This window comes from Talaromyces marneffei, chromosome 1 (genome assembly GCF_009556855.1).
Source record: "Talaromyces marneffei chromosome 1, complete sequence".
NCBI classification, from domain to species: domain Eukaryota; kingdom Fungi; phylum Ascomycota; class Eurotiomycetes; order Eurotiales; family Trichocomaceae; genus Talaromyces; species Talaromyces marneffei.
The window spans coordinates 2454084-2480818 of NC_072348.1; the positions used below are offsets into that span (position 1 = coordinate 2454084).

At 47.0% G+C, this 26735-nt stretch overlaps 10 protein-coding genes and 1 non-coding gene across 11 annotated transcripts; 5 read left to right on the plus strand and 6 right to left on the minus strand.

Annotated features, from left to right (window-relative positions):
• Positions 1–364: 364 nt before the first annotated feature.
• EYB26_000906 (uncharacterized protein) lies at positions 365–1246 on the plus strand (the record flags this gene model as incomplete). The annotated part of the gene is made up of 3 exons (XM_054260220.1): positions 365–929; positions 997–1078; positions 1132–1246. The coding sequence occupies 3 exons, from the start codon at positions 365–367 to the stop codon at positions 1244–1246; spliced, it is 762 nt and encodes a 253-aa protein (XP_054116195.1).
• A 330-nt stretch (positions 1247–1576) lies between these two features.
• On the minus strand, positions 1577–2389 carry EYB26_000907 (uncharacterized protein; the record flags this gene model as incomplete). Its single annotated transcript, XM_054260221.1, has 2 exons — positions 1577–2298; positions 2356–2389. 2 exons carry the CDS (start codon positions 2387–2389, stop codon positions 1577–1579), a joined length of 756 nt encoding a protein of 251 aa, XP_054116196.1.
• An 886-nt stretch (positions 2390–3275) lies between these two features.
• On the plus strand, positions 3276–6113 carry EYB26_000908 (uncharacterized protein; the record flags this gene model as incomplete). Its single annotated transcript, XM_054260222.1, has 1 exon — positions 3276–6113. One exon carries the CDS (start codon positions 3276–3278, stop codon positions 6111–6113), a length of 2838 nt encoding a protein of 945 aa, XP_054116197.1.
• A 282-nt stretch (positions 6114–6395) lies between these two features.
• On the plus strand, positions 6396–6466 carry EYB26_000909. Its single transcript has one exon. It is a non-coding gene; the product is annotated as a tRNA-Gly (tRNA).
• Positions 6467–6715: 249 nt separating this feature from the next.
• On the minus strand, positions 6716–8009 carry EYB26_000910 (uncharacterized protein; the record flags this gene model as incomplete). The annotated part of the gene is made up of 4 exons (XM_054260223.1): positions 6716–6922; positions 6980–7106; positions 7167–7556; positions 7624–8009. 4 exons carry the CDS (start codon positions 8007–8009, stop codon positions 6716–6718), a joined length of 1110 nt encoding a protein of 369 aa, XP_054116198.1.
• Positions 8010–8646: 637 nt separating this feature from the next.
• On the plus strand, positions 8647–10249 carry EYB26_000911 (uncharacterized protein; the record flags this gene model as incomplete). The annotated part of the gene is made up of 3 exons (XM_054260224.1): positions 8647–8726; positions 8780–9084; positions 9141–10249. The coding sequence occupies 3 exons, from the start codon at positions 8647–8649 to the stop codon at positions 10247–10249; spliced, it is 1494 nt and encodes a 497-aa protein (XP_054116199.1).
• A 177-nt stretch (positions 10250–10426) lies between these two features.
• Positions 10427–11651, minus strand: EYB26_000912 (uncharacterized protein; the record flags this gene model as incomplete). Its single annotated transcript, XM_054260225.1, has 5 exons — positions 10427–10970; positions 11023–11435; positions 11486–11509; positions 11569–11585; positions 11639–11651. 5 exons carry the CDS (start codon positions 11649–11651, stop codon positions 10427–10429), a joined length of 1011 nt encoding a protein of 336 aa, XP_054116200.1.
• A 275-nt stretch (positions 11652–11926) lies between these two features.
• On the plus strand, positions 11927–12337 carry EYB26_000913 (uncharacterized protein; the record flags this gene model as incomplete). The annotated part of the gene is made up of 1 exon (XM_054260226.1): positions 11927–12337. The coding sequence occupies one exon, from the start codon at positions 11927–11929 to the stop codon at positions 12335–12337; it is 411 nt and encodes a 136-aa protein (XP_054116201.1).
• A 1444-nt stretch (positions 12338–13781) lies between these two features.
• EYB26_000914 (uncharacterized protein) lies at positions 13782–16167 on the minus strand (the record flags this gene model as incomplete). Its single annotated transcript, XM_054260227.1, has 2 exons — positions 13782–13820; positions 13885–16167. The coding sequence occupies 2 exons, from the start codon at positions 16165–16167 to the stop codon at positions 13782–13784; spliced, it is 2322 nt and encodes a 773-aa protein (XP_054116202.1).
• A 3914-nt stretch (positions 16168–20081) lies between these two features.
• On the minus strand, positions 20082–21869 carry EYB26_000915 (uncharacterized protein; the record flags this gene model as incomplete). The annotated part of the gene is made up of 6 exons (XM_054260228.1): positions 20082–20504; positions 20563–20710; positions 20795–21164; positions 21226–21345; positions 21529–21732; positions 21788–21869. 6 exons carry the CDS (start codon positions 21867–21869, stop codon positions 20082–20084), a joined length of 1347 nt encoding a protein of 448 aa, XP_054116203.1.
• Positions 21870–23326: 1457 nt separating this feature from the next.
• On the minus strand, positions 23327–25026 carry EYB26_000916 (uncharacterized protein; the record flags this gene model as incomplete). The annotated part of the gene is made up of 5 exons (XM_054260229.1): positions 23327–23618; positions 23687–24258; positions 24621–24794; positions 24856–24943; positions 25001–25026. 5 exons carry the CDS (start codon positions 25024–25026, stop codon positions 23327–23329), a joined length of 1152 nt encoding a protein of 383 aa, XP_054116204.1.
• Positions 25027–26735: the final 1709 nt, after the last annotated feature.

A 26735-nucleotide genomic window follows, 5' to 3' on the forward strand; every position in this document is an offset into this window, starting at 1 on the left:
GTGGTGGTTCTATTCCTCGAAATTCAATTGGCTACACTATTACTTCCATGGATTTCCTGGGGTCGATGGGATGACAGCTTCCGAAAACATCCCTCAGACTGCTCCCGTATCAGGCAATGAAGTGTACCCGCATTGAGAACGATCGCCTCCGGGAGCGACGCACCGACGTCACATCCACTGTGCCCCCATACTAAAAGTGCGTGCGTATTGAGCCACCCCGGATTCGCCGTGGTACCACGTATTTCTACAAGGTTCATCCCACCCGCTGAAGCTCAATGGTTTAACCCCATCTGCTTGTTATCCTAACTGTTGCTGCCATATTGTTACGCTTCTCAAGATACTTAATTGCTCAAAAAACTCCATCATGGTGAGCACGAGACACCACCCAAAAGACTTTCCACCACCCGCGACGCCGTCGAGTGCAAGCGATAGCACGAAAGATGCCGTGCGCTCGTCATCAACGCCATCACACGGTTCTCGCAAAGGCGTCCACACTCCGTCCATGATCGTTTTGGCCTGGCTCGTGATTTCTGTGCCCCTGGTTATTTGGGATACCGGTTATGTTCTCTTGCGACCGCATAGTATGCCGGGTGGGAAGTTTCATTCGCCTATTTGGACACCCTACGCGTTGTATGGAACTATCGACTACGTCTATGGTTGGCCTGCTTATGATGCGCGAAATGGATTCACTGCTGCACAAGGCTTGTTGAATTTGTTCGAAACTGCTGCATATATTCTTTACCTGGCGGTCGTCTATTTCTATGGTTCTACGGCGACCAGTTCTGGTCGCGCATCGGCAAAGAAGGTCAGAAAGAGTCTCCTATGGTTCTTATTTGAAGAGAAAGTGGTTCCAGGGCGCATTGGATCACTTGCGCTTCTTATTGCGTTCAGTAGCAGCGTCGCTACGTTTAGCAAGACAATTCTATACTGTGAGTATCCTCAATTGCAATTCTTACGGATCGATGCAGTCTTTCCATACTGACATCTCTGGCTTAGGGTTCAATGAACTCTTTTCCGGATTTGCAAATATTGGTCACAACAAACTTTTCGACTTGATCTTTTTGTGGATCCTTCCAAAGTAAGCTACTAAAACACGACATGCTCTTTGTGTCAATACTAATATTGTTTTAGTGGTCTATGGATCATTTTCCCAGCATACATGATCTACGTCTTTGGAGGAGAGATCTTGTATGCGCTAGAGAGTTCGGCTCCACGGCCGCTAGTAGGACGTCCCAAGAGTCAGTAAGCCTGAGCAACGTCATGGTAGACACTATATATGATTCAAGCAAAAAACTTCTTGCTATAAGCTCGATTGTTCGCATCCATGGCGCCTAATGGTATGGCGATGATGATGTCAATACATAAGACTCAGCGACCTGAGTTCATTCCCGTCATGATATCCTTAGCATTAGTGATATACAACCAGATATCGACTATCATTCATGAATATGCCCAGATTTTACGTAGGAAAACGGATAATTAATGCAGATGCGTCGGGCATTCCACCAAACAAATGTGTGATTCTCGTCATTTTCGGGAAATTTGGTAAAACAAAGCCACAGAGACCTGATCCCACTTACCAAGGTGACACGCCATATTTACCAACCATCTTTCCGACATCTGCATCTCGTTCTCCCTTGACAGCAGCAGCAATGACTGCCCCACCAACATGAGGCTCAGGGGCTCCTATGGCCCTGAGAGACTCCACATCCCCTACAAAGTTCGTGGCATTAATACCAGGATCAGCGGTGAAAACTTTCCACTTCTTATCCTCCAACCCCAGAATGTGATGGTATTGCACCATCAGCATATTCAACGCCGCCTTGCTGGCACGATACTCCGTCGCCACGGGTCGATAGTACGGTGAGTTCGGATCCGATGCGCCAATGATAGATCCCATGCTGGATCCAACAAAGATTAATCGCGGCTCTTCTGATTTTCGGAGTAGCGGTAGAAACGCCTCGGTCACACTAGCTGCGCCGATGACATTGACGTTCAACACGGCGCGAAAGTTGTCTCGTCTTGATGGTAATTGACTGAGGATACCGGCGTTGTTGACAAGGACGTCAAGACGGCCATATTTTGCGGCAAATGTCTCTGCGGCTGCGTCAACGGATTTATCGTCAGTGACTTCGATTTCAAGCGTGTCGAGCGTCCCCTTGATGTCTGGTAGGGCTTGTAGATCGGCGATGGCTTTGGCGCCTTTGTTGGGGTCACGGCTGCCGATTATGACGTGGTAGGATGCTGAGCTGAGGATGAGGTTTTTGGCAACTTCGAACCCGATGCCTTGGTTTGCACCTGTGTGCTTTCAGTAAAATGATTTCACATTTTGGGTGAAATTGGGATGATACATACCGGTGATGAGGGTGATGATCTGTTTTGCAGCCATGATGCTTTCGAGTATATAGTAGGTTTTTTTTTTTGCAAGTCATTCTTACGTTCTGAAGTATCTCTACCTAGAACTGGTATTAATATAATATTGATACATACGCTGGTTATGCTGTCTCGAGTCATTTCCGGAAATAACCCGGAGTTTATCTGGATTTAAGGGCTTGGATTATCACTCAATAACGAGAGCGCCAACCTACGCCTTGCTGGGTCGTATTTTCGAGAGTTATGATATATTCATATTGGAAGTATCGGTCTTAATTTCTCTCTTCAACATGCATTGTACACAGAGACGTATGTTCATGAATCTATCTGCCTCTGATATAACGACCCAGACACTGTGTGGTTCGTCCAATCAAACTGATCTTAAGATAATCCCCGCATGCATCGATCGAGATTGAAGTGGAGATTCGGGAATTGCTATGGTGGTCGATGACAGAAAAGTCTGTTGATAGTGTAGTTAGATATGCAATGATATAAAATGAGTTCTGCATAGAGCAGCAAGTAGAGAAGAATATTTAAAGTAAAACTCGACAATTCTAACGAAAGGATTGTCTGGATTAGTTACATAGGTCTGCATGCCAAGCCGCCGAGCCGTTGAACGGTCTTACCCCATACTCGTGCTGACTTCTTACTCCGCTCCGCCCGCCCATCCCCATTTTCCTCTCACCCTCATGTTCTCTTCAGCATAACGAGCTCCCTCCCTCTCCAGTCCTACACTACAAGATCGCGCCCGACCGATTAGTTATCGAAATCTAAGCGACGTACCGTCATTTGTGAACTACACCCTTTCGTATGTGGCGGGACCTGGGGGTGTCGGCCCGATGGCGACTGAAAGACCAGCTAATGGCCTACAAAACCTGGTGACAGACAATCATGACGATAACATGAGCGACACTAGTACCCCCGATCGATATCAGGACGATAGGAATGGATACGGGCAGAACGAAGAAGGCGCTCCCAGCGGCGGCCACAATGGCGATGGCGCGACCGGTACCGCTCAACAAGGGGAGAATGACTCGGACAAGCCAGCATGGACAGAATTGAAGACGAAAGCCGGGAAGGAAAGAAAACGACTACCCCTCGCATGTATCGCTTGTCGTAGGAAGAAGATTCGATGTTCCGGTGAAAAACCAGCTTGCAAGCATTGCCAAAAGTCGCGCATTCCTTGCGTGTACAAGGTTACGACGCGCAAAGCGCAACCCCGGACAGATTACATGGCAATGCTGGACAAACGACTCAAGCGCATGGAGGAACGAGTAATCAAGATCATCCCAGCTAGCGAAACGAGAGATATGCCTACAATAGGACGGAGTCAGGTTAAACCCACGCCCCCGAGGCAGGGCTCAAAGCAGCCAAAAGCAGCTCAGCAGAAGAAGCGCACGGCGGATGAAGCTTTTGCATCGAAGATCGATACCTGGGTAAATTCTAAGCAACCTTCTGGTGGCGAAGACGTCTTTCCCATGACTCGAGAGCCGAAATCTCACGAAGGCACCGAATTGTTGACTGAAGGCGCTGAATTCCTTCCTCCAATGGAAATACAAGAGCATCTATCGGAAGTCTTCTTTGACTGTGTTTATGGTCAATCGTACCTCCTGCTGCACCGGCCAAGTTTTATGCGACGATTGCGAGCGGGCACTCTTCCTCCGGTTCTAATTTTGGCCGTCTGTGCTGTGTCTGCTCGATTCTCAACCCACCCGCAAATCAACACAGAGCCGGCCTTTCTTAGAGGCGAGAACTGGGCTAGGCCGGCAGCTAGAATAGCTCTAAGTCGCCATGATGAGCCCAATATTACCATTCTGACCGTCTTTCTTCTTCTGGGACTTCACGAATTTGGCACGTGCCATGGCGGACGGAGTTGGTCTTTCGGCGGACAAGCATTGAGGATGGCATACGCTTTGCAATTGCATCAAGAAGTCGACCATGATCCTCTTGGCAAAAAGGGCAAACTGTCGGATCTAAGTTTCACAGACAGAGAAATCCGGAGACGCACGATGTGGGCGTCTTTCCTTATGGACAGGTATAATTCTTCCGGGAGTCAGCGCCCGCCTATTGGAAACGAAAAATTCATTCAAATCCAGCTTCCAGTGAAGGAGTCACACTTTTTAATGGAGATTCCTGGACCGACTGAGGATTTGTACGGGGATGTACCCAATCCAGTCCCAAGGGGCCAAGGCCAGGTCTCTGATCCAAAAGCAAATATGGGTGTTTCTGCATATATAATTCGTGCGATCGTTGTATGGGGCCATATCGTCGATTACTTGAATCTTGGAGGAAAGAAGAAGGAGCCCGTTCCCTTATGGGATCCAAGTTCGGGGTATACGAGGCTTAGACAAGAGATAGACAATTTTGCCTCTTCTCTACCGAGCTCACTTATTTTCAACCCAGAGAACCTGCAGATCCATGCTGCAGAGAAAATCGCTAATCAGTTCATCTTCCTACACATCATCATCCATCAAAATATGCTCTTTCTCAACCAGTTCGCTATTCCCTTGACACCGGGAGGACGCCCACCGAAGGGTATGCCAAAATCGTTTTTGAGTGATGCAGGCCGAGCCGCTGTGGAGGCAGCCCATCATATCTCGATGCTGATCGATCAGGCAAGTGGTTACTCTTTGACAGTGCCATTTGCAGGTTATTGTGCCTACTCAGCTAGCACGGTGCACATATGGGGGATATTTTCCAAGAATGCCCAGCTAGAGGCACGATCAAAAGAGAACCTGAGACACACATATCGGTATCTCAATAAAATGAAACGATATTGGGGCATGTTCCACTACATGGTAGAAAGCGCCAAGGATCGGTATCGCCAATTCGCGGACGCGGCCATTCGGGGATTGCCTGCACAGCAGAATGCGACGGATGAAGCACCTTCGATGTTTCAATATGGCGACTGGTTTGATAAATATCCGCATGGAGTGTCTAGTATGCACTGGGAAGGTCCGGAAACCAATGAAAGGAGAGAAATCGGGGGCGACGCTGTGATGGGACAGCGGCCTGATCTGCAAAGTGTGGAGGATTTCTTTGCCAGCTTGTCTCCCAGCCAATCGACTACTGAGCCGCGAAAACACCAGAGACCGGCTAGGAGGAGCTCGAAGCAGGTTTTAGCTCATGCACAATCGCAGACACCTGCGGACATGAATCAGCATACCACGATCTCGCGGCATCAACAGCAGCAGCAGGTATCACCACTTGGTAATGCGCCTATGGCAGGCACACCAACGACGGTCATGGATACTGAAACCCCGTATCCCGACTTCAACGCCCAGAACTTGTTTGCAGCTCCACCTCAAAATTTCGGTCTGCCAACCTTTGACTATGGCATGATGCCAGACTTTCTCCCACAACTGGACAGACATTTCGTCCACGGTGCCTATACAGGCACGGACCTATCCAGTCTCGCCTCGGGCGAACTCAACTTCTTAGGCGCCCAAAACGACACCAACCAACTCGGCAACGACATGACCGATAACAATAATAACAATGCGAATAATAATAGTGTATCAACAGCAATGTGGACGGATCCCTTTACACCGTCGGGGACCGGCGAGTTTCATCAACCGAGTGCATGGTTTCTGCCTTTTAATCTTGATCCTTTTTCGACGGGTATGCTTAGTGATGGTGCTGCCAATGCAGCGGATGTGGGACAGGCGGATGTTTCTGGTGGTGGTAATGGTGCTGGGAATTTGAATGGTGCCAATGATATGTCATTTGGTCTGCTATGATAAAGTTATATATATTATCCGGGCGTATCGTGTATAATATACTCCAGTTTATGTTTATGATATTACAAATGAAAGAAAAGAGAAGAAATTCCAATCCCCAAATTTGGTATTTACCTGGTCAATGAAAACCTTCTAGATTACTTACTAAGAATAATAATTTTTTTAAGAAGAACCTCTCGATCATACGATTCCTTTCAAAACTAGGCCCCGATTTCTATTAATTGTAATGTAGCAATAGAGATTATCATATCATACTATTTTGTGCAACTCTTACATCAATAAGCATCATTGGTCTAGTGGTAGAATTCATCGTTGCCATCGATGAGGCCCGTGTTCGATTCACGGATGATGCAAAGCATTTCTTTTTTTTACATTTTCTCACTTCAACGTACATGTTGAATAGAGTTAGTTCGCTTCACTTTTCTTTTTAAAAGTAATAAAGGTAAACTCGATCAAGCGTCGATTGTTTTTATCATTGAAGAAATGGCCTCGTTTATAGCTGTTATACATACGGTAATTTCAAAACATCAAAATGGCCTATAATCTCGGGACATAGAGAACATAACATGTCAAAAGAACGTAAAAGAACGTAAGCAGAGCAATCAATCGTTCCATTCCTCATCCAACTGGTCTATTAAGCGGTTTTCAGCATCGACGTCCCCTCGGCCGCCTCGGTCTCCTCCTCGTCGACCACCGATAGCACCAATCAGGCCGTTTTGACCGTTGGCGCGTGAATAGCCCGCTGACGAGGGAGAGCCTTTCCCCGTAAAGCAGCGGGTCAGAGAGGAGAAGATGATGATGGCGAAGTCCTGTAAGTTCAATTAGCTCCCTATTCGGATAACGGACGATACCAAAGGCAAACTTACCTTGAAGAATCCGAGCAATTCGGACCACATGCTATAATTAGGGCACTGTCGCCAACCACGCTGGTGCATCACTGAGCGCTGATACGCGCAGCCTCCGAGAAGATATACAAAGATAGCGATTAGAGCACTGGCGCACAATTAGCCAAAAGCAAAATGCTTAGGGGTTATGGCTCGGGAAAGAACTTACATCACGCCAAAAATACCAGCAGGTCCAAGACCGCCTTCTGGAGCCGCAGCTACACCACCACAAGCCGCAAAGGTTCTTACTTCAAAGAAGTACGTGCATGAATCCATTGTGCCGACGAAAGAAACCGTGGCCTGGGATGGAGCAGCTTCTCGGTCACAGAGGAAGGACATGATTGTCGATTTTCGTCTGGTTGTCTTACTATCACTTGCTGCGGTGGTTGAAACGGCCTTTCGGTTCTTGTAGGTCTGTACTGTGGCGTGCTCCCCATCGTCTTCTTCATCACCCAAATAATATCTCGAGTTGAGGGTATCGGAGCTTGGGCATGGTGATCCATTAGTATAGTTTAGTACGAGTCGTTTGCCTCGAAATATAGGTTCGGAGTTTTGTTCCCTACCACCACCCAAAGATGGATAATTAGCCGATCTGAATTTTTATATTCGATGGAGGAGTAACCAACCCGAGAGAATAAACCTTTCCCTTCCGTTCATAGTAGGCACTGATATTCTGCCATCTTGACTTCTCTACTCCCACGACATCCCCCACATTCTCAATGACAGGCGCACAAATATTTATGGTAAAGTTCGTTCCATAATCATGACCCCGAGCTTCCCAGCTCCCATCCCGATCGGTCTTGTGTACCTTTCTGCCATCCTTCAATTCCGGAGGGGATAGAGAGATTGTGCTTAGATCAAAGAATGCGCCGGTCGTTAGGGACTGGACGGTGCAGGGAGGATGTGCGTCCTTTTTGGGCGTATTTGATGCTGCCTCGATGGTGTGTGAGAATGGCAGGAGAAGGAGGGTGTTGAAGGTGGCCAGTAGGGTTGGCCGCGTCAGCATCTTCATGGTTGAAGAGATGCGGTTATCTGCGCTAATGGACAGGCGGTTGCTATAGCGCTGGAATCAGTTGAAAAGTAAACAATAGTGTAATCCGACAATGGGTGATGGCATCCGATGGTTTGTTAGGTGTTGAACTATGTTGTTTGTGTAGAGAATGAGACATGGTACATGATACAGCAACAGGAACACAAGGCCCCAGCCTGGCGTTTCACTGGTCGGCTTGGTCTCAATGCGGAGTTTCGAGATGGCCCTAGCCTGATTTAGGTAAGACGGCCTTAGCCTCTATGACGAAGGAACCAAAAAAATAAAAAGATTCACGATACATATGCCTTGCAACAACAAATTGAGACCTGGTCAATCACAGTTCTAAGAAAGCAGCAGCCTGCCGAAAAACCCCGCGACTCTCGACCCGGTGCAACCGAACTAACAAGCTGTACGCAGTCGTCGAGGCTTGGAGCGCATCGTCTTATACGGAACGTGGCTTGCCGAGCTCAGTGCGTATTTAAAAGCTTGGGCGATCGCCGCAGCCCTTGCTCTTTCTTCCTCCACACACCTTCGCCCTGCCTCTTCAAACACATGTCCCGTGAACAAGACAGTTAGTTTCGACGGCCAGCGCCAATTTGCCTGCCAACAATTTTCCAAAATGGGCCCAAAGAAAGGACCCAAAGCTACTGTACCTGTACAAATTGTCCCGGAGAAAAGGGGCTATGAATTCGGGGGACCGTTCGTCACCGCATCTTGAATTGTTTGTCGAATAGAAACTGACCATTGAACAGACTAGGCGCTGCAGGAATTGTTTTCGGCCTGCCTGTCCTCATCTACTGCTTTGCCTTCTTCTGCAACGACATCTCCGGCTGTCCAGCGCCGTCTCTCCTTCACCCCTCGACGTTGACCTGGGATAAATTGAAGTATGAAATTGGTTGGCCTGAGAATGGTATTGCCAGTCTTTACGATACAGAGGTGACGCTGTGGATTTTGTCTTATTATGCCCTTCTCCTCTTTTTGCAGATTTTCCTGCCCGGACAGGAAGTGGAGGGTGTTGAATTGGCGTGCGGTGGACGACACAAGTACAAATTCAACAGTAAGCTTATCCCCTCGAAAGAATGGAAGAGTTCGAAGGCTGATATGATTGTCCAGCGTTCCGCTCCACCATCTTGATTCTAGGAGGTCTTGCGGCTGGAACGTATGTTTACGGAGCCGAGTTCGCTGTCTGGACTTTCCTTTGGGATAAGTACGTGCAGGTGATTACGGCAAATCTCCTCATCACGATTGTGATCTCAATTTATGTATACGCGCGAAGCTTCTCCATCCCGGAGCCTGGACAACCAAACCCCGACCTTCGTGAACTGGCTCCAGGTGGCCATACCGGCAATGTCATCTATGACTTCTTCATTGGACGGGAACTCAACTCTCGCGTGATTTTGCCTATCCCTTTCGTCAGTGAAACAGCCCGGACAATTGATATCGGTGTCTTTTGCGAGATGAGACCCGGTCTGATTGGCTACATCATTCTCAATCTGTCGAATGTTGTACACCAGTACCGTACCCATGGCTACGTCACTGATTCGATTCTCTTGATTACTATTGCGCAAGCTTTCTATATTCTGGATAGTTCGTACATGGAACCTGCCATTATTACCACCATGGACATCATCATGGATGGCTTCGGTTACATGCTCTGCTTCGGTGACCTAGTATGGGTTCCATTTCTGTACTCGACCCAGACAAGATATCTCGCAATGTTCCCGGTGAAGATGGGTCTTGAGGGCATTGCACTCTCCGTCGCTGTCGTTGGCCTCGGATACTATATCTTCCGTAGCGCAAACAACGAGAAGAACCGCTTCCGAACAGACCCTAACGACCCACGCGTCAAACACCTCAAATACATGGAAACAAAGACTGGATCTAAATTACTCATTTCCGGATGGTGGGGAACTGCGCGTCATATCAACTACCTCGGTGACTGGCTTATGTCCTGGGGTTATTGCCTACCTACCGGGTTCGCGGGTTACACCATCATCGAGGCCATTAACTCGACTACGGGAGAATTGGAGAAGCACGCTGTACAGACACCTGAATCTCGAGGTTGGGGTACAATCTTTACTTATTTCTATATTTTGTATTTTGGCATCCTTCTCATTCATCGCGAGGGCAGAGATGAGGAGAAGTGTCATCGTAAGTATGGAAAGGATTGGGACAAGTATACTTCGTTGGTGCGAAGCAAGATTATTCCGGGTATTTACTAGATGCACATCACCGTAGAGTTGTCAAAAAAAATCTTTTCTTTTGATTTGTATAATGTCATAGACGAAAGGACAAAAGGGTATCACGGAGCAAAGGTTAATGTATGTACACGTTATAGACATATCTAATATTAATATCAAATACCAAATGATCGATGACCACTAGTTTATGCACAAACATCAATCATGCACAGTAACCTCCCACGTCCTAAGGTCATCCCGAACATCAAACTCCGATACCTCATGACTAGGTTTGGAGCTCTTCCAAGCCTTTTCCTTGGTATCCTGAAACGAGCTCTCAAGACTACCCCGTCCACTACTCATCGTACTATCCGTATCTCTCAAATCTGTTCTTGACCGACTACTCAACGCGCTTTTGGGTCGTTTATTATCTGACCGATTTTCCTGGACTGTCGTACGAGAACCGGCATCGCTTATACTACCGTCATCATCGTCTGCGCGCTCTGATCGGGCTCCTGATCGTGTGGCAGATGGGACGCCGCGACCACCAGCAAATATATCTTCGATTAATTGGTCTGGTAGAAGCTCGTCACCTTTCGCGGTCCAGGACGCGGCTAAAGTGCGACGGTACATGTCTTGCAAGTCACCGGTTTCGCGGCTGACGTTGATAGATGGTAGGCTGCCTAGTTCTTCTGTTTCGCCATGCTCGGGCGGTAGGATGCCGGCTATGCCGCCGAATACCATGGCCGATTTCAAAGGAGGCCTGCACTGATGTCAAGATTATTTTCAAAGATCCACGAGGAGAGGGTACTGACGTGATATAATTCTTATCCCCTTCAACCTGCTGCATAAATATGCCCACTTTGAGCGTGCTATTAATCTTACTATCCTGCATCAAATACCTTCTCACAATCCCATTATCGTCTTCACTTTTATCAACATATTCCGCAAGATTGAGCTTGATATTGCCCAACGTTATGCGATCCCCTCGACTTCCAGAGGAGAATTCTTGGAATATCTCGAATGAGATGTCACATTCCTGAAGCATGTGATTTCGATCTATTGTGAGTTTGATGGGTAACTCTTTCTCATAGTCCCATGACGCGCGGTGATCTTGGATCACGGCTCGATCTGTATGCCCGCGGTGCTCTGCGGCTATTGAGGATGGGAGATGCCATTTCACATATGACGTCCCCGCAACTAAAGGGATGTTGTTGAGATCGATTATCTGGATTAATAGTTAGTTTAGACCTATGAAGAAATGAGTGAATATCTTACAGTTAGTTTGAGCTCGAATTTCGGCTGAAATTCTACTCATTAGTGCTTGCTATGTCTACTATGACATGTGTAACTCCACTCACTCTTCTGTTCTTTGGTACTGTTTTGTGTAAGCAAACTTGAGCTAAGCAAGAAAGGAGTGGAAGTTCCTACCAAAGGCCTGCATATTGAGTCTTAAAGAATAGCTCAGAGACTTCAAGAATTATGATTGGATTTATGACTAGCCACTATAAAGAGTAATGATGAATACAGATATGTGTCATGTGACGCATTTGGAGGCGATCACGAGGGCGGTGTGGCAGTCGTGCCTGGATGGAATGGCAGAAAAGCAAAGACATGCATCTCTATTTTTCAGACTTGACAAACATCTACGTAAACTAACCAAGATACATTTTATTCCATCGACGCCAAGGGTAGCCCAAAACCTCTGCGGATAATACGATGAGCAGACTACCCTCCCCTCCATCCGAGGAGGACAACGCCGGCCCTCACTCTCGCGGCCTCGACTCCGTACCACTCAACTCTTCCATACGCACAACACCCATCCATCCACAATTACCAGAGATTCGTGTGCCTCAAAATGCCACAATCCCATCTACACACTACCACCCAGTTACGTGCGAACCAATAAACATTGAAGAAATCCAATCGCATCTCCAGCAGCTACGCAAAGAACACCCATCGGTGACGGCTATGCTCAAAGCGCAGGAAGATGCCGTGAATGAAATCAGACAGAAATTGGAAGAGAAGGATAGGAAGAGGAATGAGGTTCAGAAGGCGTTGGATAAGAAGGCGAAGGAGTGGGATGTGGAGTACAAGATTTTGTCGAAGTATCAGGCTTCGAAGAGCTAGATCATATGACTCGATTTCGCGAATTCGTCTTCAGCAGCGCTATCGTTTCGATTCGCTTGTTATATATAGAGTTGTTGCATGTGATTGAGCAATCGTATCAACTACTCACACTACACGCCGCTACGTCGAGAATGCTGTGATGACCCACGAAGCCCGCGAACACCAGCCAGCACTCGGCACGATACAATTGCACAGCCTACGCGTATGTGAAAACCACCCACCAGGAGGATCGACAGAGACTACATGAACGACAATCGATTCCTAGTTCGTGACAGCAAGAAAAAAAAAAGTTGGCTGCCTAATATCCCCTTTGCCTCGAGCCTACAACCAGGAAAGCAGCCAGCACGTGCAAACCGGCATTGTCACCGATCTACAAGCTCATCAATTTCCAGGAACCCACCAAGTCAAAAGAGGCTAAAGAGCTCGCCATTATTTGTGTTTAGTATGGACTGGGCATAGGAGGCTATAAGTTTCCACAGATAAGGGACAGAATCACATGCCAGAGACACGATGAGAACACCATGTACTTAGCACAATGCGCACACTACGATGATTGTGGATAGAGGGATCGACATTCGAGTCAAGACTTGCAAACTCTCAAGCCGAGTAGATTAATATCGACTCGGCCGTAGCTTGTTAGCCAGTGCGTAAATGGTCGAGAAGTCGACTCGGCTTTCGGGAGTCGAGTTGACCCAGACATGTTTCTACAAATCCGAAGGAGATATAAGAGGATCAATAAGAACGTGCTGTAAAACAATCTGTTATTTGAATATTTTTGTTTCTAAGATGCAATGAATATCCATTCTCCCCCTCACATTTATCAATTGCCAGAATGCTCAAGGTGTACTTTTTTTTGTACTGTATACACAGTACTCTGTAGTAAGTGGCATCCGACGCTAAAATCGGACCGAACCAGGTGGTCCAAGGTGAGCTAAGCTGCGGCCAATGAGAAGCTGGACAAGCTACCGAGGCTGTTCGATACTCTCTCCCTTCATATAAGGCAAGGCCAACCTCCTTATGCCCGACAATCCTACGTTCAACTACAGCTTGCTTTGAAGACGGTGAAAAGACATTGTATATATACTCGTGTATATACATAACCTCAATTGGTATATATCTAAGTATGTATGTATATGTGCTATCCACATTATATCATTATGCATATTAACAGAACAATTACCCAACTAGGACCCTCATTGCAGGATATCATAAATGCGAAAACAGAGACATTGAAACATGCCAAAACAAAAACTCGAGCATCATTTATGTTTTTTTCCCCAAGAGGGATTTTCATACGAGCATTGGTCGTTCATAATCATGGACGCATGTGTCATGATACTTCTCATGAGGCTATGTCGTTCGAAGGAAGAAAGGAAAAGAAAAAAAAAAAAATCAAAACCACCGAGATAATGCAATCAAGGATATGTTAACCTCCACAAACTCCTTACAAAGCGTTTATGAGACTGCTCAACAATGGCAGAAGCTAAAGAAAAAGTTAGCAAAGATTCATTTATCACGTTGGGGTCAACGGGGAAAAGGAGGATTACCTGGTAGACATCACCAATGAGCGACCCCGTTTCATTGACGAAGGTAGGCGTCAAGAGGTGGTCAGCATTGCTTAGCAAGCCGCCAACCTGGGCCAAGAGATCTGGTGTGATGACTGGAGCGACTTCAGTGATGAGGCCACGAGTGTCATTGACAAACGTGGGTGTAAGAAGGTTGCTGGCATTGGTGAGGAGGTATTCGATATCGTCGATGTTATCCTTGCTCAACAACAGCTTGACGAGAGCCAAGATCGGGGCGACCTCGCTAAGCAGAGGAGCAGCGTCGCCAATCAAGCCACTTGTCTCCGAGACGAAGCTTGGAGTCAGCAAGTTGCTGGCGTTGGTCAACAACCATCCGAGCTCTTCGATATACTTGGGTGTGATCAATGGCGAAACGGTCGAGAGGATAGGTCCGACTTCGTCGATGAGATCCCGAGTCTCGTTGATGAACTTGGGCGTCAAGAGACTGACAGCACCGCCGAGCAGGCCCTCGAGTTCCGCGATAGTGGTATTGGTCAACAGTGGCTTGACGAGTGCCAAGATCGGGGCGACTTCGCTGAGCAGAGGAGCAGCGTCGCCAATCAAGCCACTTGTCTCCGAGACGAAGCTTGGAGTCAACAGCTTGGTAGCGTTGGTGACCAAATACTCGATATCCTTGGTATTCTCTTCAGTGAGCAGGCCGCTGGCGGTTGCAAGTAAGTTCTCAATTTCTTGAGTATTGGAAGTACTCAACAAGCTGCCCGCATTGGTCAACAAAGTTTCAATGTTGTCGATGCTCTTAGTGGTCAACAAGGGCGCTGCGGCTGTAAGAATAGGGCCGAGTTCACCGAGGAGTGGTGCAGCATCGCCGATCAAACTCTTGGTCTCGTTTACAAAGTCAGGTGTCAGTAAGCTGTTGGCATTGGATAACAGTGCTTCAATCTCCTTGGTGTTGTCGGCGGTCAACAAGCCGTTGGCATTGGACAACAAGGCTTCAATCTCCTTGGTATTATCAGCGGTCAACAACGTGTTGGCGTTGGTGAGCAGAGTCTCGATAGCCTGGGTATTCTTAGTCGTCAACAGGCCATTGGCATTTACGAGGAGACTCTCGAGTTCAGAGATAGTCTCGTTGCTCAGTAGTGGTTTGAGATCACCCAAGATTGGTGCGACATCTGTGATGAGAGCCTGGGTGTCCTTGACGAACTCTGGCGTCAACAGATCATTGGCGTTGCTGAGCAATGATGCAATTGCCTTGGTGTTCGAGGCGGTCAACAAGCCATTGGCATTGGTGAGCAGACCCTCGAGTTCGGAAAGAGTCTGGTTGCTCAACAGCGGCCTGAGATCTCCCAAGATTGGCGCGACATCTGTGATGAGAGCCTGGGTGTCCTTGACGAACTCTGGTGTCAACAACGCTGCACCATTAGTCAACAGAGCTTCGATGTTGGTGACAGTGTCTTTGGTCAACAATGGGCCCAATTCATCAATCAATGGCGAGACCTTGCTGATCAGGTTGCTTGTTTCATTGATGAATGTTGGTGTCAATAGCTGTCCTGCAGATGACAGCAAGCTTATGAGAGACGAAGCAGTGCCGTTGTTGATGAGCTGATGGGTGACAGAGATAATCTCTTTTGTCTGATCAGTTGTAGGCGCATCCAAGAAGTAGGCAAAGTTGTTCGTGAATGATTCGAGATTCTTCAAGAACGTTGGGCTAAGCAAGCCAGTGATACCGCTCAGGTAGTTCTCAAGATCAGTGATAAGACCGCCTAGACCGCTTGTGGTGGTGCTACTTCCACCCAACAAGCTGCTGAGTAAATCTGCAATATCGCCGGCACTAGCAGACGTTGTAGTGCTGGCCTTGGTGCTGGCTGTGGTGGTTGTCGAGTCAGAGGCGCCAGTGGTGCCGGATGGGGAGGTCGTGGAAGTGGCGGCCGCTGCGACAGAGCTGGCAACGCCGGTAGCTGCATCAGGCGCGCTGCTGACAGCCACAGCCGGGGCAGTAGAAGCAGCTGCAGTGCTATCTGCTGCGGCAGGTATGGGAACGGAGACGATGGGGGTCGAAGTGGAAGCCGCAGCCGACTCAGCGGCATTGGCGGGGGCCGTAGTGGTAGCGGCAGCAGGTGCGGCTGCTGCAACAGGCTCATTGGGGCCGTTTGCTGCTGCTGTTGTGGTACTGACTACACTGGTCGAAACGATTTCAGCGGCAGCCCCTTGGACAATTCCAGAAGACGAGCCATTTCCCGCAGCCGGAGAGCCAACAGCCAAGTTGGCCAGCGCCGCGGCAGTGGCAATTGTCGAGAAGACGCGCATTGTGGTGGTTGAAGTTATTCACACGCGTACAAAGACCCTTTACTTGCAGCTGCCACCTCCAATTGTCGAATTCGTCGAGTGAAAGACGAGCTGAGAGAGTCAACAAGCGCTGCAAGCTGATGCAAGCTAGGAATCTCCCCTTTTAAGTCTCGGATATTAGCACAGCTCAGCGACAAGCAGAAAAATTAGCTCCATCTTCCCCCAGATGTCCGCATGGTGAGCTTTCTGGGGGGGTACTCTAGACCAGGCCGAGGGAGCCCTTGACCCGCATCGCACATGTGATGACCAGTGCTGTTTTCTCTCTCCTTCCTGAAGGAGTCTCCAAAACTATGGGGATGATGATAACGCGCAAAAGCCAAACTTGAGCTTAGCGGCAGCAATGGGCCCTCAATTTCCCCTCTCAGGCATTATCCACTACCATCCGCTATATGCATATTGCAACTGTACTGCCACGGAGCTTTTGGTAAGATCAACAACTCTGACTGGGTTATTGTTCACTAGTGTGTCGCCTGGTGCTTGCTAGGCTGAACTAGTTCCGAGGTATGGGAAATTGGGCACATACAGAGGAGTACATAAAATCTCAGATTTCATGTTTTTGCCCACGCGATTTTTCACGAAGATTCAAGGGCTGACATATGACCTGGTTTTCGATCATCTTCTCGCGTATTGATACTCTGGGATTCTTGTGAACGATTGTTGCATTTGTCGAGCTGGTCCGACGTACGAGATTCGACGGTATGGAATGCTTGTGAATGCCAGCAGCGTAATGGACACCGGCAGACTGGCAGGGGTAGCTGTGCCAATCTAACTAGATGAGGTTGATTGAAGTTATTAGCGCGAGAAAAAGTGGAGAGAGCTGGTTCTTTTCCGAGATGATAATTGCGGGGGGCGTTGAAAGAGGACATAACAGGTAAGTTCGAACTACTTCGCAGTGTCTTAATCTCCGGATAAGTCGTGTGTGCTCCATGGGCTGGGATTGAATCGTAGCGCGTAGGCCCTGGTAACGGGGCGATTCGTAGTCCTTTCGGAGAAAGGTTTGTATGGGTTGAGTCCGCGATGTTTTACAGTGAAGAAGAAGAAGAAGAGGAGGAGGAGGAGGAGGACCCATTCATCTCCATGGGGAAGGCGCTCGGATGGCGCCTTCCCGGTATGAACTCCAGTTCCTCCTTGTCTTCTCTACATCGAGCAGAACTAATGATTCTCCTTTCGCCAATTATCTTGACTGGGAATAATCTTTCCATCTTACAGCCAACAAATCCCTCAAGCGTTGATCCGTAAATCGTGTACTCGTGACTGCATCTGTGCTCACGCTTGTCCAATGATGTCTTTTTCGATTCTGGAAATTTCTCCTTTACTAAGTGGAGGTACGTACACTTGTACACCGAAAGAAAAACCTCAAAAAGACCTGGTGTCGTGCTTGTTAGGGCAGTGACTAACAGACTAGTCAACTGAAAAAATCGTCCCAAGTGGGGTAAACAATGCTGATCGCTATGAGACCTTTCCTTGTTTCGGCATTTTCGCTGGCTTTCCCCTCTAGAGCCCTCCTGGACTGGTCGCACAGGCTGAACTTCTCGGTACAACATGTGAACTCGCAATGCAACCTTGGTGGAGGCGGCTTAAATTAACTCGAGCTTGAGCCGTAGGGTCTCGAGGGCGCGTGCAGCAGCTATGCTAGAACCAGTCCGCAATCTTTATTTAGCCTTCAGGACTTGGACATGCCCTTGGCCTGTAGCGGACAAACCGAGCAACGTTACGCTGCGATAGTTAACTAAGTTACAGACGTGTTACGCGAAATTTTACTACAGTGAGAGCATCGGACATAGGTATGAGGCTTGAGCAACATCGCAATCAAGTCCACGGAACATTCTCGCCACACAGGGGTGCATCGGTCCTCTGTCGAGATTCACAGGAGGATTGACTTTTTGAGGACGTGTTGAGTGATGAGCACGGGACCGTTCTCACGGCATAGTTACCGGATTTGGTAGGATTTGCACTTACCCTAGTTTCTCCTCGGCGACTCTTCTCACGAATAACACATCAACATGGCAAGATCAATGTCCGATGATATATTAACTATTTCATACGTGACGATGATAAATTCACGGAGATGAGATCGTGGGACGTCGTACGACAGATGCATAGCATGATTGCTTTGCAGCTTTCCAACTCAATCTTATCTGACACGGCTACAGACAGATTTATGTGAAGATCTTGTCCAGAACTTGTACTAATGTCCGACGGAAGGACAGAAATTGGGTACTTCCTGCATGTTGGTGTAGATCCTCGAAGTGAAAAATGAACCTGACAGAATTCAAAGTCACAACAATTTCAGAGCTGGGAAGTGATGAACCCAGCATCGCAATCTTGGCGCCCTATTTCAAAAGGCAATTTAATTACTTTGACTTTTTCTGTCCCATGGGGTTCATCCTGCCCCAACTGTTCGTATGTTCGCCCATAACTACCGCGTACTTAAACAAAGTTCACGAAATTGTTTAAACTTTCATTTCAAATTTACATTTTATCCACACGATGATTATGTCCTATTCAAGCGTGTCCTCCGATACAAGCAACGTTTTTGAACAAAGCATGGAAGTGGTAACTTGGATGCTTTATTTTCGGCATCCAAGATAATTACTCGTATGAGATGATGATCGCTATAACATGGCGTACAGCATTACTTGGGCCATTTACACCACTCTATGTACGTCGTAATCCGTACCAAAAGATTCCTCTCTTCCGAGGTAACTCAAAAGGAAAAGAGCATGATCCTCACGAGTCAGATTTCACGCTTGAAGAGCTAGCTTAGCTCGGAACATACCAAGGGTAATTGATCCAACAGCACGGAATACTAAGCCTTGTTCTCTAAAACATTTCCCTGTTTTTTCGCGATGAGATAACCCAGACCAGCCTAGCCCAGCAACCACCATCGAGCACATGCACTCAATCCATTCACTACTGTCCATGTCCTTGGGAAAGGTAGCCACCGACATCGCTCAGCTAAAGCCAAGTAAATTTTCCTCTGACGTCTTTTCATCGAGACTCGAAAAAGCTCCTTTGTGCGGAGTATGTCCGGGGAAAACTGGGGAAGCTCTACGCAAATCCGGGGTTCGCCTGTCATCAAGTCTTCATTGTCAAAACAACTTGTGAGATGTATCTTGATTCTTTCTTCCTCACATAAAACTATATCATTATACTAGATGTTAAAATTACTACAATGATGCAAGCCACATGGCGCTTTGATTATTATGGGATTACCTCGGTACCACTTTCTCGGTACTTGCCTTGGGGGTGTAGCGTGCATGAGAAGAACATTTACTAATAATTGAAAGCTTATTTACTAATAATTGAAAGCGAAGCATCATCTAACTTAACTAGTTAAAGAACCACAATTTTTAGGTAAATAACAATTATGCCCGGAAGAAGATTAGTTATTGGATAAAAATAAACACTTCTGGTTCCCGGCACACAACTACTCATTTGGGTAACTGTTACCTAGATAGGTAATCCGCTCGCCGTTTCATTTTGTTCTTCTTATGAATAACCTATCAATACCGTAGAGGTATTTTGAGATGGATATACTATTATAGATTTGATAGTAGCTCGCTAGGGTTTCAAGGCTTTTCGTTTTTGTCACAAATTAATGGTATTTGTAAATGCAGTGCAATTCAACTTAAAACATAAGACTTCTTCATATCAGTGATATCTAGTACTGTTTCGAATTCATGATAAGGGGTGCTTCTCATTATCGTTGATTAGACAAGTTAGACCAGAGTGCTCTAAATCCCTATGAGAAGAATTTCCTAGATACTAGTTGACAAGATTTAGACATCATTATTTATATATATACGACTTCTAAACAAGAACGCATACAAGGAAAAGCCTCCGTACATTCATGCATCAATTGAAGCGTTTACTCAAGGCTCCCCAGCATCAGTATCCTCGACCTGCTTGGTATCCGCCTTCTGCTGGTGTACCTGGGCCTGTGTCTCACGAATGACAGCCATCTCATCCAAATCCTTCCTCTGACTCAACTTGACCACCTGCCTCAAACTCGATTGACTAGCAAACAAGAAGTCAATCTGCTCCAATGACTTGCCCGCTGTTTCAGGGTAAAAGAAGTAGACCACAACAATAGTGGCCCAATTGAGGATGCAGAAGACAATGTAGAGTTTCCAGCCTATGTTTTGGATGCCCACTGGGGTAATTTCGACCACGAGGAAGGTGATTAGCCATTGCCAGACCACAGATAATGCTGAACCAGTTTGTCGGAGACGGATGGGAAGGATTTCACTTGGGTAGGCCCACATGTTGGACATCCAGCCCCAGGTAAAGAATGCCTGAGAATACGATTAGTTTTGGCTGCTATCAAAGAAACTGGACAATGGAGGTGCTTACCTGGAACATATAGAGGACTACCACGGCACCAATACCAGCGTTATGTGTACCAGCTCTGATAGTCAGGCCGGAGATCAACATGCAGGCACCCATACCTGCACTGCCGAGGAAGAAGAGCTTACGACGTCCAATCTTATCAAGGAAGAACCTAATCATAACAATCAGTCATTGCCCGCTAAGTCCCAACTGTAACCCTTAGTTACAGAAGAGGAAAGGAGAGAATGGAACGTACCAAGGAAGAATAGACGCAACAAGGAACCACAACTGAAGACCACCAGACAACAACAAGGATTGATGTGCATCAAGGCCCACACTATTGACCATCACGTATGGAGCATAGTAAGTAATGATGTTGGTACCGGTAAACTCCTGCAGAGCCTGTGCAGAACATGCAATAGCAACGCGCTGCCAGCCCATGACACCTCCGTCACGGAAACAATCCATCCAGCCACTGGCTGCCTCTTCTTCAAGAGCAATGGCATCTTTGATCTCGGCCATTTCAGTGCGAATGTTTTCGTCCTCGGGGTTACCGTCGCGGAGAAGGCAGACGACTTCAAGAGCTTCTTGCTCGCGGCCGTGGCTTGCGAGCCATCTAGGACTTTCTGTACGGAAGTGTCAGTATGCCGATATCATATACAAGAACAGATATGTCATCAATCTTACCGGGCAACAAGAAGCACATAACAATCAACATGATGGCAAACACAATTTGGAATGCGATAGGGAACCTCCACTGGAAACCATTCGTGTACGAACTACAGCCGTAGTCGACCCAGTAAGCCACTACAATACCGACAATCAAACAAGACAATTCAATTGCCATCGTCCTTCCACGCAAATGCGCAGGTGTAGTTTCACATTGCCAAATTGGGACTGCAGAAGTGATACATCCCATACCGAAACCAGTCACGACACGGCCCACGATCATTTACGCTCGACCGTAGGAAGTGCATTGAATCACAGTACCGATGATAAGCCACACGGCGCCAGAAACCGTGAGCCAGCGACGTCCTAGGGCTTCACCCCAGAAGAACGATGCCAGAGCACCGACGAGACAGCCGAGTTCGTAGACGGCAACGATGAAACCGAGCAAGGTGGAGTTGGGGCTACCCATGATTGTGAGAAAGAATTCATCTGTTGTGAGGCCGGAGAAGACTCCATTGTCGTATCCTATTCAAACGAGTCAACGATGTTTCGAGGTGCTAGGTTTTAGGGCTGAACGAACCGAAGAGCAAGAAACCGGTAGAACAAGCGGCGGTGATGGCAATCACTAGGGGCATGCCCCGGAGGCCCAGGTAAGGCGCCATCCTGACTTTTTCGAGGTCGATGTGAGATGGTGAGTAGGACCTCGAATTCAAAGGATTAGAAGTAAGAGGCTCAATGGTATGTGTGGCCAGCCCTTACACGAATTTCAGAACACTGGGGAGAAGAGTCAAGAAACAATCAGCCAGCGTTAAATCGTCTAGGGAGGACATGTCTATATAAACATCTAGGAATCTATTGAAATTTTACTTGAACAGAATCCATACTCCCGGTTCCCTCCTCGGTAACTACGTCGCCGGGAAAGATTGTATCCGCGGTCACCAGGCACTCCGGACTATGTACCCCATAGACTGAAGACGCGATTTTGTTAGGAATTGAAATCCACTGCAAGACAAGTTTTTCTCGTTCCTAAGCTTAACCATTGCTACGTAGGTGTGTACATAGGGCTTTCTGCGTATGGTAGTGGTAGGCGAACCCAAGAGAAAGACGGGGACCCGTGGGGGTTCCAGGCCAGGAATTGGAGGAAACGCTGGTGGTACCCCCAACTGTTCTCCGCATTTAATTTCTATCTTGGAGAAATGTTTCTGTTGATTGGTAGAAAGCGCTAAAATGAGTGGTGCCTGAGACCTCGTCTCAGGTACCTGGCCCTGGGCCGACCCGGGTAGGTGTGCCGAATGACTCGATCGAGTCTTCAAGGAATATGTATCACGTTTTGGGGATGTGAGAGCAAAGACTACGCCGTATATATACAACTGAATGCAAAGAAATCGATTCGTGTCTTTAGAAATTACTCCAGCAACATATAGAGCCACAAAAGGGCATAAAAGAGAGAATGATTGTGTGAAGAGAATTGGATTATTGGACCGGAAACAGAATTTCTCGGCGCAAACCCGATTTTTTAAAAAAAAGTTTGCGGGACTCTGTCCGGGCACGGTACCGTACCCCGGCATCGGCTATACCGGTATGGAGAGAAACCTGCCAAGTCGGCTTCAATTCTTATTCTCCCAGCCTACAAATTCAATTCGTAGATGATGGTTTCCGTCTACATCACGTATTGACTTGGCAGCATGCATGTGGTTGGAATGAGCATAAACGGAAGGAACAAGCATTCCGTTACCGGATTCTTGGGATGGACTGCACTGCGAAATCGTGGATAGTGAATACTATACTCAAGGCAAGCTTCTAACTCGTCTATTCTCTTTTGGGCAAGTGTAAGCTACGATCAAGGCCGGTATTCGCAAATTTAGGACTACGCATCTCAGAAAGCTTATTAGATGCAACCCGATTATCCGAGTCTGCTAAAGTCTCTATGTTGTACCGAATGAGAACTAATAGAAGACTGTTCATCGTTACATATCAAGTCTAAACGAAGAAAATATGACAGTTCCATGTTCCTCGAAGTCCAGAGTGAGCCTGCAAGCCTATCGAGATATGATTCAACTTAACAAGCATATGCTTCATCGTCATATCATTATCAATCTTTAACTTTGAATTGACAACCTTAAAGATAGGTAGCAAAACGATCCATAACATTCTCACTACCAACAAACAACGTAGCACAAACCCCCATTATAAAACTCAACAAAGCAACAAGTAACAGCAAAGAAGGCTGCAAACTAGCAGCTGGCCGTTGATTTAGTAAGAGGCCTCGGCTCGGTATGCCTAGATTTTTCGGTGCCAGTGGGCCGACCATTTTGGTCGTCGGAACAATTTTCTCCTCTGAACTGACTACCAGTGCGGTCTTCATTCCAGGAAGGTTATCCATGGACCATGTATTATTCGATGCCCAGTACCTGTTTCCATAGCGATGGTCGTTAGTGAGGAAGTACATCCCCATGATCGAGAATAGAGACAAACACACCTTGGAAAACTCTCCCCCTCATTTCCCTCCTTATACTTCTTCTCCTTTCTACCATTATACTCAAGTAACGTCTCCCGAAACTCCTTGAACTCATAAAACGGCACCGAAAACCCACACGATGACCCAGCCTGATGCACGTCCACCACAATAATTGACCTCGTTCCTGTCACAAGCTGAACATGATTCCGCTCCACAAAGTCTGCAAATTCTTTGCCACCGTTTTCTAATACCCTGCCTTTCCCCCACAGTCTCACGATGCGTGGGGGACCTTCAAAGGCATTGAACATGATCGTGACACGACCATTGCCCGGCTCGTAGATGTGACTGATTGTCTCGCTGCCGGAACCGGTCATGTCTAGATACCAAAAGGTCCTGTTGTCGAGAAGGCCGAAGTAAGGGCCGCCCTTGGGAGAGACGTTGACATGACCGGTTCCTGATAACGGTGCGGTGGCCACCCAGAAGATCTTTTGGGTTAGGATCCAGGTGTAGAGGGTTGGCGGAATTGTTTCGTAGAATTTGCCCATTGTATCTTCTTCTTCATTCAAAGCATAAAAGGTTTCTTTGCATCCAATCTATGAGATGGTCTTTGAGAAAAGTAATTGAGATGTAAGTGAGTCATGTTCTGGGGTTGGAGTTGCTGACTAATTAGGAGATTCGCGCTAACTAACTATGTAACTATCCTCTTTTGATATGTAAGTTAACTACTTCCCTTTGCCATGTAGTATATTTCCTGACTGTGCAACTATAGTTGGCATCCTATTCTCATCCGCTCCCTGAAAGAGGCGAGGGTAGCTGTTTCTTAAGAAAAAATTAGTTGAAGTTGGTTATAAAGAGCACTATTTCTATCCTCCACCTAGTCTGCAACACGGCTGTATCACTTCACAGACCGTACCTCCATGAAACACCAAGTGACAACTACTAGAACGAGCATTACCAAACTCAAGTATGTGACCTTCGGCGTCTGAGTATCCTCTTCAGCAATTTGACTGGCGTACCTTTCTAGTCCTGAGCCAGCCAAACTCGTTGCGCTAGCATTAATGATGGACTCGGGATTCAATTCTGGCGTGATACGGGTAATGCTTGCACGCAGGCCGTTGAGGAACAAAAACTGTGCCACGCCCAGTGACAATGCGATCCTGAATTCCGGAGGGAATGTCATGATGACCAACCAAACTGTTGTATTGCGAAACCTCGCTCGAGCTGATAACACCAATGTAGATTGGTCGCTTGTCCAAAGGTCGAGTTATTGCAATAATTCTATTTACTATTAGAATCTGTAGTCATAGGAAATGAAATTGAAGACGGACAGCATACAGCTCTGACTGATTATAATAGCACATCCAGCAATGAAAACAGCGGACAAGGTGCTGGCCCAGACAGGAGGGCGCCGGCTTCGAAGATGATCAGGTGCATCAAGAACGTTCATTTCACGGGAAAGTAATGAAATACTCTTCATTAAAGAAGTTGGGACATGTTAGATGCCAGTTGGCTGTTACATTCGTGAGTTGTCGCTCTCCCACATCAGGCTCGAACAATAAGAGTGATGTCCAACTCACAATGCAGATCCAGACGATCAGACATCTGCGATGGAATGAAATTCATCGGTAATTTTTGATACTGCACTTGTTATAATGGCTGCATCCTAAAAAGTTGTCAGGCTCTAAGGACCACCAAGGATGAAGCACAGCATCACTAGTATCTACTATGGAGTATGTGCTTTGGTTCATCCGGTAGCTTCCCAGGGATATAGAGATGTTATCCATAGCAACACTGGGTACTAAATTGAGTGCCCTAATTCTCAAACTGGCAGTACGTCGTTGTTCTGTTATTTTCCCATGGTACTTTGGGCATGTGACATTGGTAGGCCTAATGGCAGGCTCGGAAATCATCCTCCAGGCTTCCACGTTTCTCCTGGAAGGAACAATGGTTCCTACAATAAGCACAAAACTAGGAAATACGCTTACTTAATAGACCGGTCATAATAAGTTACCTTTTATGGCTTATCATCTTGCAGACACGAATGTGGCATAAAACAGCGTCTGCAACTTAAACCCTCATATCTTAATGTAAAGACTCCACAAAACCTTTCTGCCAACCCCTATCTGACTTCTATCATGGAATACATCAAACCAAACGTCACTTGGAGCTTGTGCAGGACAAAAGGCACCAGATTCCTTTGCGGAATGACTCAGAAGGGAAAACCAGGAAGATTGAGTGTCCTCTAATCTACTGACTCGGCCGTTTTGAGGCCTTGCTCTCGAGATGACCAATCTTGTGACCGTCGATTCATGATGTGATTTCATTGTTCCATATTACTGTTTCCTACTCTGCATCCGAGTCCGTAATCCGTACACTGATGCGACAATCCTGCTGTGAAACCAGCCAAGTAGGCATATAATCAAGCAAACCTGGGGATCCATCAACAAAGTCATAATACCAAAGGATAACCCGCACTAATAACAAACCAGTAATAGTCATGAATATAGACATGTATCTTCTGATTTGTTCGCACCTTGCAATCTAGTGAATTAAAAACGGCGTGACAATTTGGCTCTTCCGTTATTATATTGGATGAGAAGGGTGCCGGATGTTAGCGGGAATAGCCGTGATTTTTGCTGTTTTCTGGTTATGGATCACGCAAGTCTACTCATAGTAGTAAGTGGTCTGGATGCGAAACAGCCGACAATGAGTCATTATTCTGGACGATTCGATGTTGATTTAGTGCAGTACAGAGCTGTATCGATGATCAACAAACAAGGCGTGTTTCAGTGATAGTGATCGACCCCACGAATCGGAAGGGCTTATCGATAAGAGTCATACAAAGGTTAAGAGAATTCGTAGAGTGTTTCGAAACATGATCTGCAAGCCTCTGATTACTTGACACACGCAAAAAATAGCTGCACAATGCGCCTACCACCTGATATCGCAATTCTCACGCGTCTCTGTCAAATCGTATGCGTGTTCTTGCACGCGGTGCGCGTTAAATGATACATGTTCTATACCGGCCAGATGGTCGATTGAATTTATCCAAAACCTGTACGAATGACTG